The sequence below is a fragment of the Zootoca vivipara genome, chromosome 13 (genome assembly GCF_963506605.1).
Source record: "Zootoca vivipara chromosome 13, rZooViv1.1, whole genome shotgun sequence".
Classification (NCBI taxonomy): Eukaryota; Metazoa; Chordata; class Lepidosauria; order Squamata; family Lacertidae; genus Zootoca; species Zootoca vivipara.
Genome location: NC_083288.1, coordinates 20,602,952 through 20,616,799, shown reverse-complemented (window position 1 = coordinate 20,616,799; position 13,848 = coordinate 20,602,952). Strand labels below are relative to the sequence as shown.

At 43.3% G+C, this 13,848-nt stretch overlaps 1 protein-coding gene across 1 annotated transcript in view; it reads right to left on the bottom strand.

Moving 5' to 3' along the window:
* SKAP1 (src kinase associated phosphoprotein 1) overlaps positions 1-13,848 on the bottom strand; it is a 293,527-nt gene that overhangs the window by 42,458 nt on the left and 237,221 nt on the right. Inside the window, exons 9-10 of the mRNA XM_035134221.2 lie at positions 8,323-8,385; positions 2,345-2,454 (exon numbers count right to left, since the gene is read on the bottom strand). Of these exons, the coding sequence (XP_034990112.1) occupies positions 2,345-2,454; positions 8,323-8,385 (173 nt within the window). The remainder of the gene's footprint in view (positions 1-2,344; positions 2,455-8,322; positions 8,386-13,848) is intronic.

Below are 13,848 nucleotides of genomic sequence, written 5' to 3'. Positions count from 1 at the left end.
CATTTTCATGCCAGCACCTCCCTTTAAAACATGTCAGAAAAGATTTGGTTGATTTGGTACAAAGAAATGTGTCTGAAGTTGACTTAAAACTAAAATGTAATGTGTGCATTACTTCCAGGAAATTATCCTGCACAAACTTTACTGTAAGAAAAGGGAGATGTGCAAGAGCATTACCATGCTGTTGTCCATGTCCTGTTAATTGCAATGCACACAAGAACTTCTCAAAGGAATAAGCCCTGTGGCCTAGAATCAAAGAATCATACAGTGGGAAAGGACTCTTCAGAAGCCCAAGTTCTGGTGCCTTACCCTCCTGTACCACCAGTACTCTGTATCTAATGTGAGACTGAGGATGCCATTTATCCTGCAGCACCAGCATCTCTGAGCATCTGATCAGCTAATCCCTACTGACCAATCTAATGCCACCAGAACCTATAAACCTAGCTACAGCCCTCAGTCCCAGCAACTCATCTAGTATGAAAAGACTGTATAAGCTCCTGCTCCCTTTCCCCGATTGCTCCCTTAAATCCGGATTCTTGCCTGGTTTTGATTACACCCGTGTCTCTGGATCACCTGGCCTAACGCTGGACCACTGCTTATGCCAATTTATTCATCTGCACATTTATAAATCAGCCGATGTATTCACTTGCACATTTGTGGCAAAGAAAGTACTTCACATCCCCACACTCTCCCTGCCTTCCTTCCTTTGCTCCCCTCACCCCTACATCACACCTGACCAAGCAACTCAATTACCCTTGCAATTCTTGAGTGATTACACACATGCTCAAGCTATTTTCTAGACAAACTTTGCTGTGAGGCAAGTAAACATAAAAGGATGGAAGAATTTCCAAAAGCAACTCTCTGGGCTAGGGAGGGAGATGGAGTTGGGAGGTCGGGGTGAAGAGAAAGAAGGCGGAATGATTACTTAGATCCGTGGTTTTCACATTTTTCCAGCTTCAGGGGACCTTTCCAGATTGACTTGTCTGTCAAGGAAACCCTTTGTGTCTGCAACAGAACCTCTGTAAGTTGTCAAGGGTTTTGTGTTGGGTGGGGGGAATTTAGCACACTGAAAGAGGATGGTCATGCACACCAGCAAATTCTACTTGTCTTTGTGAACTGAGAATGCACCCTTGGAGACAAGCTTCTCCCTCAGCATCCCTGCTACACCTATCAATCACACCATTAATGAATTTACTGATCTTTAATCCTCATGGCAGATAAAAGAATCTCACCACACACTCCCCAACACTATATGTTTATTAAAAAAGGTAAAGGTAAAGGACCCCTGACGGTTAAGTCCGGTAATGAATGACTCTGGGGTTGCGGCGCTCATCTCGCTTTACAGGCCGAGGGAGCCGACGTTTGTCCACAGACAGTTTTTATGGGTCATGTGGCCAGCATGACTAAGCCGCTTCTGGCGAAACCAGAGCAGCATTTAGTGACTTACAAATAAAAAGTTGTTATGACCCTGGAGTCCAACAGCAATCCATACACAGAGCTGGAGGCTGCAGATACATCACCTAAAGAGCCAGACCAGGCTCTAAGCCTGCTGCTGAACAGAGGACCACTGGGCCTGGGGCTGACAGACAAGAGCCTAGAGAACAACCACATATAGAACCAGGCAGAGCTTGCAGGGCCAGAGCCATAGGGGCCCAATGTCTCTCACAGGACCCAAGTGATCCAATGGTGCAGGAAGCACAACAGGCAGGAAGCTAGGAGAGTATAAGGATGGCTACAGGATTGACCCTTTAGGGACCCTAGTTCTCCACAATGGAGTGGGGCCTGGGAGAGGCAGGTTAGGGGAAGAAGTTCAGTTTGCTTTTAGTCTCTGTATATGTGAGTTACTTACTCAAAGCTATTGGTGCATCTGCAACTCTTGAATTGCCTTGCCCCATTTGATCCGGGACCTGACCAGACCTGGTAACACCAGCAAGGCTTCCTGCCATAGCAAAGATGTGTGCATTCCTGTAGCCTTTCGGAGGCCGCACACTTCCCCTCTACTGCACTGGCATGTACATCTACTCAGAAATTAAACTAATAGCAGCACAGCATCTCTTACGCTGCAAGATAACCTCTGCCTTAGCAAATCTAATAAAGGGGGTGGTGGAATTATGTGCAAGCAGGGTATCACACTACTGGTATCAATAAAGTACCGAAGAAGTATCACAGAGGCACTAAAATGATGTTAGATCACAGTTTGGCTGATCATGTGGAGAAAGCGAGTCTGAACCTTTCTCCCCACAGCTTTGAGATGTACCCGTTATGTTAGAGAAGTTGATTTCTTTTTCTTGGAGGGATAGAACTCATTGCCTGGAGGCTGTGGAGGTAAAGCCGTGTCTACACATACCTTGCTGAGGATGTATATCAAATCTCCTCGCTGAAATGACAGCTCATCTGGATGGCCACCAGCACAATCCCACAGACCTTGATAGTAATTCACATACTTTCTTCTGAGTCCTTGTAGAGAGAGAGAGAGAAGAGAGTGTTAAGAATAGATTATAGTATTCATACTAATAGCTGCAAGGCAGACTTGATTTCTCCTTTGGCAGCAATTTATGGGGAAGTCAGATTTTGGTAATTTATCCCAAAAATGCTGCACCTGGGGCTTAAGTTCACTGATGTTCACCTCAACTGGCAGTGGTTGGAGGATGCTTATGAGTCCCTCCAAGTTGACTGTATATATCTGTTGCATGCAAGCTTCCTACATCAGCAAGGATGCTTATGGATGAGTGTGGCCTGTCTTAGGTTCACTAAATAAGCAAAAGGGCATTTGGGGGAATTGGGGAGATGCCTTTGCATCGTGCTGACTTACAGGTCCCTTTCCTATTTGATAAGGGTGGTGTGGCGTGGGGCAATGGGAAGGTTTGGCTAAGGCAATGCTGCAACTCAACCCTCTTGCCTTGGGCAGGCTGGCTGTCAGCATTCTCTCATACTGTAACCAAATTCTGTATCAAGATAACAGCAATTCTGCAACCAGAATAAACCTAGAGCAGTGATAAGGAACCCGTGGCCCTCCAGATGTTGTGAACTCCCAACTCCCATCAGCCTCACCAGCATGGCCAATGGGCACAGTGATGGTGGGCATAGTAGCCCATCCACAGGTTTCGTACAGGTTTCCACATATATGTTCGTTTTGAACAATTGATTCCATTTCTGCTATGCTAAGAGAGGGTGGACAAGTTTTCAGGGTTATCACTGAACCCATAAGCAGGAGGGACTTGGTTTCAAAAATCAAATGTCTCAGGAAAATTAAGAGTGCATCTGATACTCAAAGGGGAGGGGGGCTGGCTCTGTAGGCAGGTTTCATCCAGCCCTCTGAGTTCCCTCTTTCCCATCAGCTGTACAGTGGGGAGCTATACTTTCTTTACCCCTGCACAGCTGTGTTTACTCAACAGCTGACAGGTGGGCAACAGTTCAACAGGGGCAAAAGGGTGAAGGGACCAGAAAGGAGAGAGGCAGGAGTCAGAGCTTTCATTACCATTACAATGAAGGGGACAAGTCCCTCGTTGTAGTTTGCTTTGTAAGGTGTGCAATTATAGCTCCTTCTTCTGCAAGGAGATCTGCCTTAGGAAGTAAGAAAATCTCCAGTTGCATGATGATTGAGTCTGCAGTTTGCAGATAGGCAAAAAAATCATCCATGCATGTTGGAGATTACACACATGTAATCTTCAGGATGCAATGGCATTTCGCTGTTTGAGGCTTTGACTAGCTATAAGGCAGAGTTGTAGTTCAGCTGTGCGTTCATGTCTGCATATTTCTCCTTGGATTGCTGAGCTCTTTTTGCACAGTCGGGAGAGATGCAGGTGTGTTACTACACACTTAAAAATGTTTTTTAAAATGTTTATGGAGAAAATGGAGGATGAAACTTCAATTACTAAGAATTACAGGGCCTTTTCAGCAGTGACTCCAACCCCACTTATCAAATTTGATTTCAAATCAGAGACACCTCATTCCTTGTTAATTTTAAACTGCGTCTTAGAAGCTTAATTTTTATCATGGCCTCTGACGGCTAATTAAGATATTCAAATGAAATTTGGTCTTTTAAAGCTACCTGTGTTATTTTCCTTTTATTGTATGGTCTGTGCATTATGAATGGAAATGATCTGAAAGTCTCTACTACAATTATACATGCCTCCATTTCAATGAGAAATAGCTGTGTGTGTGTTTGTGTGTGTGTGTGTGTGTGTGTGTGTGAGAGAGAGAGAGAGAGAGAGAGAGAGAGAGATTTTGTGAGATTTTTGTTAAAAGTGTGTGATTGTCTGCAAGTCTGCTCCCACTCACTATTTGAATGTAGCCTTCAAGAGTTTTTCATTAGGGTGCTAATGAAAAGAAAAGGTACCTGTCTCTGCCTAAATGTATGCATTAATAGCCTGATAGTTTTTCAAGGAGGTTTCACCTTCCATTTCAGTGACAGGATTTCGACAGCTAAACCCTTGTGCTTTTATGGCTCAGGATCTTATGCCAGCCCCCTTCCCCAATTGCTTTCTCTTGCTCAAAATTTAGGGTGTACTGTATGACACCAATGGAGTCCTCCCTGTGATACAGAATAGAAGGCCCACACGAGGAGGAGGGCGGGAAAGCTTTATTATTTGGATGTAAGGGACATCACCATAAGAAACCCTCTAAATTAGTGTGGTCAATTTTAGATTACCTAAATTTGTTGAAATGAGTAACGGCAGAGCAGGGAGAACACAAATCTCAGCAACAGTACATGAAAGAAAGTAGGTCTACTTCTTTTGTGTGAGATATTGAAAAGGGAACAGGGGGTAAGACACAAAACAGGGAGGAGAGTAAAGGAGATCATGTAGAAAATTAAAAAATTGCTCAGGGCTCAGAGCTTCTCATCTAAAGAGAGAAGCAAGCATGGGGCTTATCACTAGGCAACCATAGATGGGAAGATTCAATAGTCAAACTAGTTTTTCTCCCTCTTGTTTTGAATTTTAATCTTTCTCCCACCCCCACCACATTTGTGTATGTCTTAGTCAGCTTCATATTATTTCAGGCTTCCCCAGGAGGCTGCCGTTGATTCCTGGTTCCCACTTCCTTACGTAACACAGAGCTATGCGAGCAGCCTGGATAAGGAGTCTGCACATCTCTGCACCCCAAAATGCATTTAGCGCTACCCTGAATCATTTGCCCTCAGATCCTCTGCAAGATGCCCTAGCATTTCCAGTCTAAAGCTTCATCTCTGCCCAAATCATTCCCAAGTGTGACACATCCATGCCAACGACTGCTACACCATGAATATTCCTTAAGTCCATTAAGCAAAAGTCTCCTGCAACTTTAATTAACAGCTTCCTCCTCTTTTTAAAATTGTCTTCTGTTTAGTGTGGTCATAGCATTAACAATAAATTGCCTTTTATATTAGTTCCTGCTTCCATAAGGAGGAGGCTTTAATTACCCGTATATTCCGGCGTATAAGACGACTGGGCGTATAAGACGACCCCTCAACTTTTCCAGTTAAAATATAGAGTTTGGGATATACTCGCTGTATAAGAAATAAGCGTATAAGACGACCCCCGACTTTTGAAAATATTTTCCTGGGTTAAAAAGTAGTCTTATACGCAGGAATATACAGTACTGGTTGCAATTGCACACACAACAGCTAGTGTGGAAGCAATATGAGAGCAAACTCCCACCATCCCTAACTATACGCCACATTGGCTGCAGTTGGTAGTATGTGGAGTCTAACAGCATCTGGATAACCCTGCTTTAGGTAACACTAGCAAGCTAGTTGAAAAGCGCCCTCAGCAGAAACTTCAGTGGAAAATTGCTAGATCAACGCAGAGCTCCCTAATATACATTGTCCTTCACAAGTTAAAAAAACAGAGCTGCTAAATAGCTAAGATCTGTATATTAAGGAAGCCATTGTTAAGGAAACATTTGGTCCAAAATAAAATAAAATGATTGTAATAATTTACTTATAGAATGCCCCTCCCTTCACTTAATAGTGATTTACATGAATATAATAAAATAAAGCAACAATAAAAGCATATTAGTTAGAAATCATTAAAATCATTTTTAAAATGGGGAGAGAGAGAGAGAGAGAGAGAGAGAGAGAGAGAGAGAGAGAGAGAGAGATTTCTTTGTAACCAAGCATTTTTAGCTGAATTCAATAGTGTAGGATTTATTTTAAGGAAGAGCTGAGCTCCAAGAACTGTTTTCAGTGCCAGCATTCAGCTATGGAAAATATAAAGCAATCATACAGAGCATCCACTACTGAGCATGTGAAGAGTGAATCTGCTCTTTTACAGAGGAAACCACAGCCAATCTTCATCACACATCTCAGCTTAAGGGGCAGAATTTCTTGCTCACATGCCATAGCTTCTGGGGAATGTAAGCCCCAGTATTTCCTTAGGAAATAAGTGCTGCAATAGTGCTTCTTCTAAGATGCTTCTAAAATGTTGGAGATGGGAATACCATCTTAGTGGCCTTGACAAAATACAGTTTACTAGAACACTGCTGTTTCCTGCGCTGCACACAAAAAGACAACTCCCAGAACTGCAGGAAGCTCAAAGCAGCTCTGCCTAAGTGCTTCTTTCCTGAACTGGGCCCATACATTCCAACAGAGAGTGAAGCAAGTGGGCTGGTAGGTAGGTGGGACAGGACTGATCCAGGAAACAGGTTTTCTGCTCAGATCCTGCATGGCTTCAATTCTCAAGGAAAAAGCAAGGGTGGAAATGAAGGTGCTTGAGGAGTCTAGAAGAACAGGCTGCCTGTGGTGGGCTGGCTGGAAGTAATGATTGAGAAGGCAAACTTTCCAGTCTACAGAACTTCCCTGTTCTCCTTTCCTCTTGGCACTGGTAACTGTGACTCTCCTTTCACCCTGCCTTTGTTTTGTTACAGGGTCTGTATCCATCTCCTCCTTCGTTTTTTTCCATAAGCTTTTCCTCTTTTGCTTTCCTCACTCCTGACAATTCTCTTTCCCCTCCGCCCATCTGTTGCCTAAGTTTTACGAGCCTGGCTCCTTCTCAAAAGACTTTTTGGTACCTGTTTCCTGAACAAGGAGGGGTGAGGGAAGTGAGGGAAGTAGGAATATTCAAAGCATTTGCACTTGGGGGGGGGGGGGAAACGACAGCCAATGGATGCTAAATTAGGCAGCCTGATAGAAGTAAACATCCTTGATATGTCAATCTTAACCCACTACAGATTTAAGGATGAAGGAGTGTTGTGCAGTATGCCTCTTTCATCTTTAGTTTTTGAATTTTACACTACGAAAGGCCAATTTCCTATCTTGGGATTAAGAAATTCTATATCTGTTCAATTTGCTTAATTTGGACTGATGGCCAAGGAAAGGTGTGTTTTCTCCTCACCATCAGGTTATGTGCTTTGCTTTGTAGGGATGGTGAAGGATAAATTTTGGACTGCTTGATGAAGATCAGCATAAGGAGTAAAATTCCCACAACTGCATTCCCCTGGATGGCATGGAGGTGGCCCACTGGACTTGCCTTCTCTGAGATTCCTTTAGATTCTTTTCCTGCAAGGACTCCACTCCAGCAGAGCTACAAGACAGGAGTGTCAACTAATGTATGTGGTATGGCACACACATACACAATGATCCAGGTTTTTTGATTGATTGATTGATTGATTGATTGATTACATGTCAGCATGTCTATATATCACCCCCCCAAACATACGGTAGGTGCACTTTTAAGGATGCTAGGGGAAGGGTGTATACTAAGTGTATACTAAGGATGTTAGGGAAAGAGAATTTACACTTTAACTACCAAACTTAGTTGGTCTCTAAGGTGCTACTGGACAATTTATTTTTTTATTTATTTCGACTGCGTCAGACCAACACAGCTGCCTACCTGAATCTAACAAAGGCTAGTAATTGTTAGAAAGAAATGACACTCTAAATGTTTCTCTCTTTTTTAGATTTGAGAGAAAGATACGGTGCCTAGCTGAGTAACACATTGTAGCCTCCCAAACCCTTAGAAAATTAACAAGCTCAAGGGCCACCAATACTGAATATGATTCATGTTTGAAAGTTGTACTGTATCTATGGCAATTTCAGTCAAGCACCGTCAGCTTGGGTTGCCTGTGGTTCTTACTGCAAGGAAGAAAGTAAAAGAAGGCTGACTCAGGGTCGTTCTATATATAATGTTGCAGCAGACCCAAGTTTGTCCTCAAGTATATAATTGACAAGGAGCTGCATCCAAATTTTGCTTTATTGTGTGTGGACCTGTATAATATATGTGTGTCCAAACATGGTTTTGTTTCTTTGGTGTACACCTTGCAATTATGGTGGTGATGGCAGCGATGATGTTATGCATGCTGAATTAGGATTCGAAAGCTGTTCTAAACTGATAGTTTATCTTTTACCTGTCTTCTCCATGCTTCCAGCATCTTCTCTGCCATCTGAAGTGGACAAACCAAGTTCATCATCTACAATGAGATAAGAAGTGAAGTAAATCTAGCAGTCTCTGCCAGAAAACTAATTTTGCAAAATTATAATATGGATTTTAGAGCCAAGAAAGCTTTAAAAATAACCACAAAACAAATATAAACATCTGTGACTGCCCATCACTATTTGCATGTGGAGGGGGGATGTTTCTAAAAAAACCAATGGAACAAAGCACTTGGTAACTGACTTATCTGCTCCAGAACACCAGGGCATAATTTGTGCCATGACTCTGCCTTAGCATCTACTTCTACAAAAAAGGGGGCAATATTAGGATAGCAAAATGCTACTTAGCACTACATCTGGTGGTAGTTTGAGCGTAGCTTCACTGCATTGGAATTAACAAGTATCTTCTGCCCTAAAGCAAGTTTTGGAGAAAACAGCTTTCCTACCTCTTTCCTACCAAAGCCACATATTAACATATATTATATTAATGCCAACACTACGTACAAATGTTATGGGTGAAGTGATCCAATGGCCTAATTCAGGTGTCACTGCTGCCAAAACTCACTTCTGCATACTTGAGTTCCCCATTTGACTGTGACATTGTCTGCATTTGCACTTGGCTTGGCGTGGTTAAGAACCCATTTAAGTGCCATATTTCCTGATCACATGACCACCTGGCTACTTATCAGGCAGTTTGGGCAAGCCACATGGGAAGCTGATTTCAGATGTTACCACAGCCACGTGGATCCCTGACCATATAGAAGAAAATTTCAGTGGCAACATGTCAGTACAGCAACGTTAGAGTCAGCACTCATCCCTATGCTGTCTGGGAACAACAACCTACTGTACATGCAAAAGCTTAACATATAGAATAGGAAAATGGGTTATCACCTGCTAGCAGAGGGAGGTAGTATTTTAAAATATGCCCCATAAACCTATCAATTGTTATTTAAGGCAGTAATAGCAATCACTTGTTATAGCGTCATAAATTTACATGGCACTTTATAAGCATAACACAAGCAGGAAAGCTTCCTTAGCTTTGACAAGTATCTCCGGTCTCACTAAAGAGAAGACAATGAATGAAACACACTGTCAGGAGATGATGGAGGCCATGGGAAGAGGAAAAGGGAGGAGGGCTGTATGCGTATGGATGCGGAAGGACAGACTTAGCAGAAGTGGGGAATGCATTCCAGAAGGCAGTATGGGTTAAGAGACTAACAGGAATACAGAGGCCAAACACAGATAGTTATCATTTGCCAAGTGATAACTTAACACAGGATTAATTGAACCACTTGGTAAGCTAGTTGTCTGTATGATCCCACCAAGGACAGTAAGCCGAATTATCATGCTGCCTCTTTCCTAGATTGCTGATCAAGTGCAGATGTGTGGCAAAAAAATTCTCCCCATCACATGGGAAGACAAGCTGGTATTTTATCACTTAGCAAATAGACATCTGTACTGTATCCTCAAGATAAAAGCTGTGTTGGCATGAAGAAATGGTTCTTCCCCAGCAGTAACTGAAGGTGTGTATGTTTCTGTGCACAAACATTATTCCACTTAACTTGTTTGATGCCCATCATTAAGGTATCACTTTCATGGGCCACTTAAGACCAAGAGCAGCTCCATTCAGTCCCATCAAAATGTTACCAGCCTGTGTTTGAAGTCTCAAGGTCTAAAAATGAAAACTGAAACACTTGGGAGGCCGAATTCTGGTTCTCATTTATTTGTTTGTTTAACATAAGGAAATTTAAACCCGGGAGACAATTCTGGTTCTAGTATGAAATCCAGCGCCTCTGGGGCACAGAACTCTAGTTTTCAGTAAGTAAAACAAGATATCTGACAGAAGGTCAGATGCAAAGCTGGTCAGACTCAGAAACAGATCTTTTGCCGATATCATAGAATTAGTGCAAAGTGTGCCAGACAACCTGCCATGCTGCACTTTCTGGAAGCCAAAGCTTCTCCCCACCACCACTTTGTCTAGGGCACAGCTGTCTCTTACTCTCCATTCAAATCAATGCAAACCTGGTCAGTTCATCCCTCTGTGAATTTAGAATTGGATCTGAAGTTGGAGGGTCACAGAAACAGCTCTCCCTGCCCTGTTCCACCCCCACCGTTAGATGGGAAAGTGGCACCAAAGATCTTTTCTAAATAAATCAGGCTTGATTGTAAAACTCAGGCCAATGACGAGACACAACCTCATTAGCATTGATTTTAAAATAAATTATTGAGAGTGCCTTCCCACCCACCCCACACCCACCCCTTGCCTGCTCTGTGGATCTGTGGAGAACCGTAAATGTTAACTTATTACAATGACTTTAAAAAGTCTGTGGAGAACCGTAAATGTTAACTTATTACAATGACTTTAAAAAAAATGCACACACACAGAAAAGTAGAGTGGGGGGGAAACCTAACAATAATTGAACAATCAAAGCTCGATTAATATCCTTCCAGGCAATGCTATGATGTGATAAAGAGAGTAAATGGAAAATACAGGGTTGCTCATCCTTCGCTGAACAGTGGAAGGGTTAGGTCAGTTTTTTCAGGCTGACCAAACTAAAAGAGTGCTGCTGCCAACCCTCAACCATCTCTTGAACCTGGCAGACCTTTTTCTACTTGTGGCAGAGACAGCAGGAATCACCTCTAAAATGGCACAGGCCATGCATATTACATTCAAGCTTGCTCTGGGAGATCTAAGCCAAGGGACCCCATTTAGAGAATGTGGAGAATGTTTCGGACCTCACTTGGTTGTTCTTCAGGAGCACCCATATCTACAATCAGCACACTGAGTGACTACAATAAAAAATCGTTTGTTTTAAAAACAATACTACCAAACACCAACGGCTTCTCTGCAATTTCTGAATATATCAAGAACTCTTTCCTCCAGCTTTGAACTGTGTGCTATGGGCATGCCACAGTACCCGTTTGCAGCCATGAGGACACTATTTAGAGCATAACAGGTCTCTAGAAATAGCACATGTGTTTAGGGTGAAACCTGAAGGATAATATGTACAATAGGTACACTTTCAATGTGAGGGAGACCAGAAAGGGGCTACAATCTAGCAGAAAATTCAGCAAATCTCACACACATTTCAATGGAGCTTATGCAAGAGGACTTCCCATTGCATTCTTCTTTTGAGTTTCTCAATATTGTTCATTTATTTGCTAGGTCTGCATCATGATCATCCTCTAAGGAGCCCTTGGCAGTACATAGAGGGGTTTCTGGGAGGCCTCCCATCTAGTCAACTAACCAAGAATAGATGAGGACTTCATCAGAACTATTAAGCAATTCTTTTAACACAGTTTTCCTCAACCTGGTGCCTTCTATATGTTTTGAACTTCAACTCCTATCAGCCCCAGCCAGCACCACGTCAAAATGAATCCACATATGACCAGCCCTTGTGGTTTTACCATTAGATTTACAGACACTACAAAAATCAAAACTTTGGTCATGAAAACGACCAAAGCAATAAACAGCAAAACAGGGAGGAAGAGAGCAGACAATATGTTAGATGGATTCACATGATTGGGAATTGAGCAGCAGCCTCTAAAAGCTTATTGTGGGCAAGAACTGGTTCTTGGTTTGAGGGGGATCTCTGGTGCCCCCCCATTGGTGGATACTCTGGTTTATCCCTACCTATCTGTTTCCATGTTTATTGGCTCTTCTCTGATGTACCCTGAAGTATGCCACTGTAAGTGCCCACAATGCTGTGGAGTGACGTAGTGTCAGTTCAGAATGCTATGAGCAAATATAATGGCAGATGCAGTCTTTATTGAAAGATTGATGGGAAATCGACCTAGGGCAATGGTTGCATTGGGAGCATGCCATTAACAGCTCCCAAAGATGCCAGCTATTGGTTCTAGGCCTGGTTGTGGGGAAACCTCCAGGGCTAGGCTGCGTATCAGGAGCCAGAGTCACGAGTAGGTCAGCAATAAAAAAATAACAGTGTCAGTGAAGTTAACTCTTTATTCAAAGAAACCAAAACAGCACATGCCTAGTGATCACAGCAACTCTTCTCAGTAGGTCTTACCCCAATGAGGCAGTTGTGAGGACTAAAGGTCCCCACCTTCCCACCACTCTACCCTGATTCCTTCTCTAGAAGCCTAAAGCTCTGGCACCTTGCCCTTCTTTGCTCCACCCTCTTAATTTCTCTGTACTCTGGGAGATCAGGGTGAGAGGAGCTAGTCACAGCAGGAGGGGAAGACTCCCTGTATTCTTACACAGCTTGCCTCATCTTTGTATCCTGGCCCCACATCCTGTCTTGCCTCTGAGTCTGAACAACTCTCTGCCACTGCCTCTTCCTGCTCACTAAACCCTGTTGCCTCTTCAGCTTCCGGCGCCTCCTCCTCCCATCTGCTCCTTCTTCTCCCTCTGACCACTCATCAGCATCCCACCACCAACCCCTGGCTCTGAGCCTTCTTCCCTGGGGGGGGGGTTTCTCCTGGGGATTTGACAGCTGGTGCCTCTAACCACTCCTCTGCATCCAGCTAGTCAATGACTTCAGGGTCAAGGGTCAGACCCAAATTCAGTACTGGAATTCTCCCTTCTAGGGTTCCTGAGAACAGTTATCCAACACAGAAGAACAGCAGGCATAGTGTTCTGTCAACCAAGCAAGGGCAAAAGGCTGCAGCCCTTTGGCTTAGAACAGGCATCCCCAAACTTCAGCCCTCCAGATGTTTTGGACTACAATTCCCATCTTCCCTGACCACTGGTCCTGTTAGCTAGGGATCATGGGAGTTGTAGGCCAAAACATCTGGAGGGCCACAGGTTGGGGATGCCTGGCTTAGAATAACTACCAATTGCTGGGCCCATGGTGAACATCCCTTATGTTTTCTTTGCCTGAAGAAGGTCCAAGATCTGAGCACACATAGACCTTCAAAGCTGGTGCTTACTTTTATCTTTTATTTTTATCTTTTTTTTTTTACCCTTTGGTCATTTTCACAAAAGAGTCACAGGAAAAGGCACTTGAATTTCCCATGACTGTAAAACATAATGGAAAAACTTGGCCAACCCAGAGGCTTCATACAACCAGAAGGAGGGTCCAAGTTGCACAGATCGTATCAAAGAGATCACTAGGTTACGTCAGGTTATGAGGTTCCAGGTTTAAGTTTTAGAATCCTTAACATGTTAGAAAACACTGCCCATCAAATTCTTTGTCTCCTTGAACAAGGTTAGTGAGCATTTGGCCCTCCCTTGCCAACAGCTCAAATTGCCCAGCAAAGCTGTTTAGCCGAGTGAACCCCAGACATTCCCCCGAGGAGATTCTTCTGTCTCGCCTTCTCTCTGCTTTACTGGAAACTCCACTCTTCTTTTCATCTCAGGCTGCTGTGCAAACCACATTAGCAGAGCCTTCTTAATGGGTTCAGGGCAGTTTGCTGGATCTAAGTCTTTGGCCCCAAACAGAGCCAAATTTCACCAGAAATGTCTCCTCAGCTGTCTCTATGTATTCTCTGCATTGTTTTGAAATCAAAGAAGGTAAAGAATAGGATGTGTGACACCAAAA